Source organism: Crocodylus porosus, unplaced genomic scaffold (assembly GCF_001723895.1).
Source record: "Crocodylus porosus isolate Cpor-Errol unplaced genomic scaffold, CroPor_comp1, whole genome shotgun sequence".
NCBI classification, from domain to species: Eukaryota; Metazoa; Chordata; order Crocodylia; family Crocodylidae; genus Crocodylus; species Crocodylus porosus.
In genome coordinates, this window is record NW_017728931.1 from 59502505 (window position 1) to 59509126 (window position 6622).

The window sequence follows — 6622 nt, forward strand, 5'->3', positions numbered from 1 at the left end:
GACTAGTTTGTAACAGGCCACTAGATCCCCCCTCAGCCTTCTCTTGTTCAGGTCCCATAGCCTCTCCTCGTAGGGCCTGCCCTGCTGCCCCCGATCACGCGAGTGGCCCTCCTCTGGACCCTCTCCATGTTGTCTTTCAGTTGTCTTTCCTCCCTCCCTGATGGAGCTTTCCCTTGATCCTGAAGTTAGTTCCCAGTTGTTGGCCATTTGGAGCTGGGCACTGTCATTTCTACAAAGTTATGGTTTGTGGGGTATGTAAAAGCCTGAGGTTGGGCTGGGTTATTACAACTTTGACTGGTGCTTTGAAATAATGCCCACCAGAAAATGAACTCTCAGAGGAAAACTGAAGTCAACAAGAATTAATGTTCCCAGCATCACTTGAGCTGTGATCTATGAGTTGCTTTTAGACTTGCCTCGACAGCAAAGTAATGATGCTGGCCTGGTCCCAAGCCCTGTTTCATGCTACTCTTTTCTCTGTGGTTCTTAGCACTTCCTGACAGCTCTGGGTGGCCTCGTAGCCATTCCTCTGATCCTGTCCAAGGAGCTTTGCCTGCAGCATGACCTTCTGACCCAGAGCCACCTAATCAGCACCATTTTCTTTGTCTCAGGGATTTGCACACTCCTTCAAGTCTTCTTTGGAGTCAGGTAAGCAAAATCCAAGAATCAGGACACATGCAAGGCAGTTAGAGTGGCTTGGGGGGTGGTAATTGCCAGCTGCTCTCTAACATCAGCTGTGGTATATTTTGGTGGATGAGATTTGTTTGTTAGTTTTGGCTGGTAAGGCATATTCCAGAGCACATGAAAGTCAGTGGAAAATCTCCAGTGGATGTCAGTGGGCTTGGGATGAGGCTGTTAAGGAGTAGAAGATATCTTTGCATTAATTGACCTGACCTTTATCTCTCCAGGTACCTGAGGCTTCCTTCCTTTAGGATGTTTGGCTCATATGAAGCCTATTATGCAATCTGGCTAGAAGCTGATAAAGTGTTAAGCTTTGCAGTAAACAATATCTGCTTCATCCTTAGCCTTGAATTCTGAGGTATATCAAGACAGGATCATTTTGATCTGGGTCTGGCAATTTGAGCAAGGCCCAAGCAGTAGTACTGAGCCTGGGAAGACCTTAAAAGTAGGGAAGATGATAAGACCAATTAATGCACTATTTGGGAGCTGTGGTATGAACTGTCAGAGGTTCCTCCTCATTTCCTCTGCTGGGCTTCGTGGCATAATTTGAACAGATGATCTGTGTTGCTGAGATCCATTGTGTTTTAAGGGCCGATAGTGAGAGAAACGGGAAAGATCTGCATGTGTGTAGTGGACGATTACCTTTCTCCATCCAGAAAATAAAGCACTCATGAGAAGCCTGCCTGTTTTTCTTTTTTCAGGTTTAAGGGGGAAGGGGGCATCTATACAAGAAATCTCTACTTTTTGTTGACTTTTTGAGCTTTTCCTTTTCCAGAAGCTTTCATCATGAGACGGGCTTTCCCTTGTCTCCGTAATCTAGTTTTTCCACAGAACAATAATCATAAGGTCTTCAGAGGCAAGTCATATATTTATTTGCTTTCAAGTCCCTAGCAGCTCAGGTAATAAATAATTTTCTGCTATATCTGATTGCATTATCAAAACATTGACTGACTTTTAACTTCATGAAATGCTTTATGGCTTTCCTATCTGCTGTTGCTCATCCACCAGAAATCTTTCCACAGTCCTCTGATTACTGCAGGTATGCTGCAGAACAATTTTTGTCTAATGTTTACAGGAAGGACTGGTTTGCAAATGTGTTGTACATGGATTACTTTGACATGAAAGAGAGAGAGAGAATCCCAACTTTCTCTGTAGGTTAGATAATTTAATCTAAGGAAGCTCATTTGACCCCTGATAACTAGACCTCTGGGAGGACCCAGACCTGAACTTTCTTTTACCACAGGCCAGTGGAACAATGGTGTCTAAAATGGTACTCTGCATGGATAATGGAAAGATAAACTTTGGCATCATCCTTTCTTAGCAATGTGGTGTGAGATGCTACAATACTACATAGAATTTACCTCAATTCAGTTCTAACCTAGGAATAAAAGGAATCACTTTATTGGGAAGCTAAACATAATTTTAACTAACATTCAGATCAGGTGATGGAAATACAAAAACGTACTCACACTTGAGAGGATGAGGATAGATCCCAGGGTCTCTGAGCTCTCGTTAGTTGTTCAGTTTCCTTCAGCTCAGGTCCGTTATTCCTCTCCAGTCTTCCCCAGGTTTAGAATTACAGCTGTACGGTCATTAATGACATGCATCTATCTATAGTTTGATTAGGTATATGTAGGGTGACTCTATATCCCAGGTGAGCTAGGACAGTCCTGGCCAGTTGTTGGGAATGATAATGGGTATCCCAGAAGTGCAGGGATGTGGGCCACAGTCTGGCTAGGAGCTGGACTGATGCAGAGTGCCTTGTGAGTGGATATGCTGCTCGGTATGCAGCCCTGCTGCCCCCGTTGACTTGTGAGAGTGTGGGAGACAGGGCAGTGTCCCAGGTTTCCAGGATGATGTCCTGGATTTCTGGGTCAGCTTAAGTATATATCAATGAAAGGGATTGATCATGAAGCCCACCCCGCTCTAGCTGAGTGAAGAATTTATGATCAGATGCATTCATTGTTTAACAACGGTTTAACATGGATGGTCTTTCAGAGGTTATCAGTTATGTTTTGACTCTTGACAATTAATGTAACTTCTTTCCATAATGGGTCTCAGTTACTTTGTTTGTGTTACTGTACTCAAACTAGTTTTGCAAGCCTGTCTTTATACAAGCTTATCTAGAGTTTTTGTTATTTAAGACCCCTCTACATGTGCAGGTAAAGGCGTGATGGGATCTAATGCAGAATTCACACAGTTGCACCTCCTGCCATGGCAGACGTGTTGCATGTGGCATGGCAGGAGATGCAATTCACACGTTCGATCCCATCATGCCTTATAGCTGGTGCAGGGGGAGTCTAGTCCAGGCTCCCCCTGAACTGGCAAGAAGCAAGCTCTCATGGCTGGAAGCCACCTTCGCTCCCAGTTGTGGGGGCACCTCACACGCTCCGAGAGCAGGGAGATCAGTGCAGTGGTGATCCTCTTGCCCCAGGGGTTTCATTTAGCCCTGGGTCTGGGAGATTGTAGTTACAGCCTATGGCTGCCAGGACCCAGCTGGCTCCCGGTGCCTGGAGGCACACCGCAGGGACCCAGCGTCCACAGCTCTGGGACGTTGGGACCTGGCAGCTGTGAGGTGCTACCGGGACTTAGAGTCTACAGCTGCTGGAGCTGAGGGTCCCCAGCAGTTGCAAAACTCACAGACCTGGCTGGGCAAGGGGTATCACTACAGTTGGGAGCCCACAGCTGACAGCTCCTAGCCACAGGGGAGACCCTGCTATATGTGCAAACTAAACCTCAATAGCAACCAGCTATAAAGTTAATATGCATTTTTGAGGTCTAACTTAATAGTTGGGTGGAGCTTTTTATTGTGTAATAAGTACTTTGTATTAGGGCCGTACGAAGCTTCAGACCATGCTTTGGATCTGGAGAAGCTTCGGACACTTCAGTGTCTGAAGCAGCGTGTCTGGATCAAAGCACTGGTTTCGTTAGGCGTTCCTGGTCCGGAGCTCCGGATCAGATCACTGGCATCTGAAGCAGCTGGATCTGAAGCCAGATCAAATAGCTGCCTACTCGCACAGGCCTACTTTGTATATGTAGCTGGTCTCCAGTTCGTTGAGTAATATCTGTAATGTGTAGAGAAGGCCCAAGTTACACATTTACAGCAATAACATAAATCCTTATCTTGATACAACTGATGAAGTATACAAGATGGAGGCACTTGTGCCAAGGCCTCTGTGTTCTTTGTATTAGCTGCCATAGAAGAATTAACCCTTTGCTATGGGATGAACTTGCTACAAGATTAGACTTTCAAAAAAACAAAGAAAGGAAATGGCGGGGGGTAGAGCAGACTTCATAATATAGGCAAAATACCCTCTTCAGAGGTCTAAAAACGTTAACAGTTTAACTTTAAGATCATGATTGACAAGTTTTTGGATGGTAGGATTGGATAGCGTAATTCTGCATGAACTTTTCTGTACATTTTTGTCCCTTGGAATGAACAAGGTATAAGGAAAAGATTAGGGGAAAGCACTATCATGTTCCTCAGTGTTGTTTGCACCTTGCACTTCATGGGATGTTTCAACAGCTGGCCTGAGTCATCCTACTTCCACTGACTTCAGTGGAACTATGCCAGTTCTTATCAGCTGAGCAGTGGACCCTCTGCCTTCTTATCAACCATGGATTCAGCTGCACTTGTTTAAGTGCAAGTGAAGGTTTGCTAAACATGTTGCCAGCGCTGTCTCAGCTTGTTACCAAAGTGGCACTGAATGCAGTTTGGGACACTATCCAAGTGGAAAAAACCCCCCTACAATGTACCTCAGCTGTGTGGGCATATTCTTGTACCTAAATTTTGTACTTCCAGTTTATCTGGGATTATGTGAGAAGGAAAAGAAGCAACATTATCCAAATACTATGTTTTATATGAACAATGAATTCTACAGAAGGGAAACAGTTCCCCTTTGTTAGGCATTAAGCAAGAATATTTAAGACGTTAGTCTTTAGCTGATTTTCATCAGCCCGGTGGGTCCTTTGATTAAGTGAATAACTAGCTAATCACAAGCTTCTTAGACGATGGGCCTGTCTTGCACTGAACTTCATCTGGAAGCATGTATTTGAAAGCTTACTTGTAAGGATGAATGGGCACCCAGGCAAGAGTTTTGTCTGAAGAGTAAATCTGCCAGAAGCAACAGGGGGAGAGTTCATTGGCCTCAGTCATGCATATTCTTTGATTGACAAGGGTTATCAGTGATAGGCATCCTTAACCATTCATTTTTAAAAGCATTTAATTACTGGTGCCTAAGAGAAAACACATTATACTGCAGATACAGATATAGAAAAATGAAGCCTATAAATACATAAGGGGTGTACATCAGGATCTGGGGGAACACCTGTTCACCAGAGCACCCCAGGAGATGACAAGGTCCAACGGTCACAAACTCCTGCAAGACCATTTTATGCTCGGCATAAGGAAAAACTTCTTTACTGTCTGAGCCCTCAAGGTATGGAACAGACTCCCCCTAGCCGTGCTGCAAGCACCTACTATGGACACTTTCAAGAAACATTTGAATGCTTATCTTGCTGGGATCCTTTGAGCCTAGCTGACTTCCTGCCTCTTGGGCAGGGGGCTGGATCTGATGATCTTATGAGGTCCCTTCCAGCATGATGTCTATGAAATCATTTCAAAGATCAACACAAACTGGCATCTAAATGAGAGGGGTTAGGGATATGCCTCCCTTGTGGGCAGGTTACCCCATTACAGTCTACTACAGGTTTCTTTAGCCCCATCTAAAGCATCAAACACTGGCTACTGTCAGAAACAGGGCATTGGTCTAGATGGAGGTATCAGACTATCTGTGTTGGCATGAAGCTCCCTTCCACCCTTAGCAAGTGTTGAGGAGGTCAGCCTGGTGAACAGTTACGTGGTTTTGCTGAGTCAGTGAGTCAGCTTCATCTAAGGGAGGTGGGATCCTTTCACTAGAAAGAGAGTTTAAGCTGCAATCTGAAGAGAGGTGGGATCCTCTCACTAGAAAGAGAGTTTGCAAGCTGCAAAGTGTGGAGAGGGAGCCCCAGAAGTAACCAACTTTGAAGAGATGGATTGAGGTGAAATTATTCTCCTACAGTTTATGAAACCCAGGGGAAGAGTAAGTATAGAGACTTCACAGTGTGGATTACCATGGAGAACAGCTGAGGAAAGGCATCTACTCATTTGGGGTTTTAGAAACAGAATTGCTTTGCTATCTCTCCTTCTTTATATCTTTTTTGCAAAGGAAAATGGAAGAGAGATTAAAATATATGATGGAAGAGCACCGGGGATAAGTGATGTGTAGGAAGCAGCTGCAAATCGAGGCTGCTTTAGTGGCAGCAGCACATCTAGGAGCAGATGGTCCGGAGAGTTACCAACTTGAGGGCTCATCTAAGAAAAGAATACCAGTGAAAACTAGCCCTTATGCACCCAAAATAGGTCTGCCTGACTTCTGAGAGGCCTGCCTTTGTCACCTTTGAGCTAGTAGTAGCTTATTTGGTGTGATGAGTCCTAGTTGGTATTTTTTTGGTTGAAGACAATTGCCAAAAGTCAAGCAGAACTATGTTAAAACCAATAGGTAAAGGAAATACGAAGTAGCTGATATAGCTAAAGGATTTTTTTTCGCTATATCAATTAAAAAAAGATAAGAGTAGAAGTGGGTTTCCTGTGTAGTGATAATAAGCTATAGATTGTAGATAATTTAGGCACGACCCAAATACTAAATGAATACTGTGCCTCAGTTTGCAGTAATGATGATATTGAATATGGAGGCAGGCAGGATGTCTAATGAGAGAGAGCACAGAACTGGAAATTATTATCCCTGAGAGGGAAGAAAACTCAGAGTTTAACATACTCAAATCCAGCAGATTCAAAACTCTGAAATAACTAGCATGTTTCATAGTTTCATAGTAGCTAGAGTCGGAAGGGACCTAGGTAGATCATCTAGTCCGACCCCCTGCCTTGGCAGGAAAGAGCACCGGG

At 44.2% G+C, this 6622-nt stretch overlaps 1 protein-coding gene across 1 annotated transcript in view; it reads left to right on the plus strand.

Moving 5' to 3' along the window:
* LOC109316806 (solute carrier family 23 member 1-like) overlaps nucleotides 1-6622 on the plus strand; it is a 42162-nt gene that overhangs the window by 6928 nt on the left and 28612 nt on the right. Inside the window, exon 3 of the mRNA XM_019545154.1 lies at nucleotides 488-645. Coding sequence (XP_019400699.1) covers nucleotides 488-645 — 158 coding nt within the window. The remainder of the gene's footprint in view (nucleotides 1-487; nucleotides 646-6622) is intronic.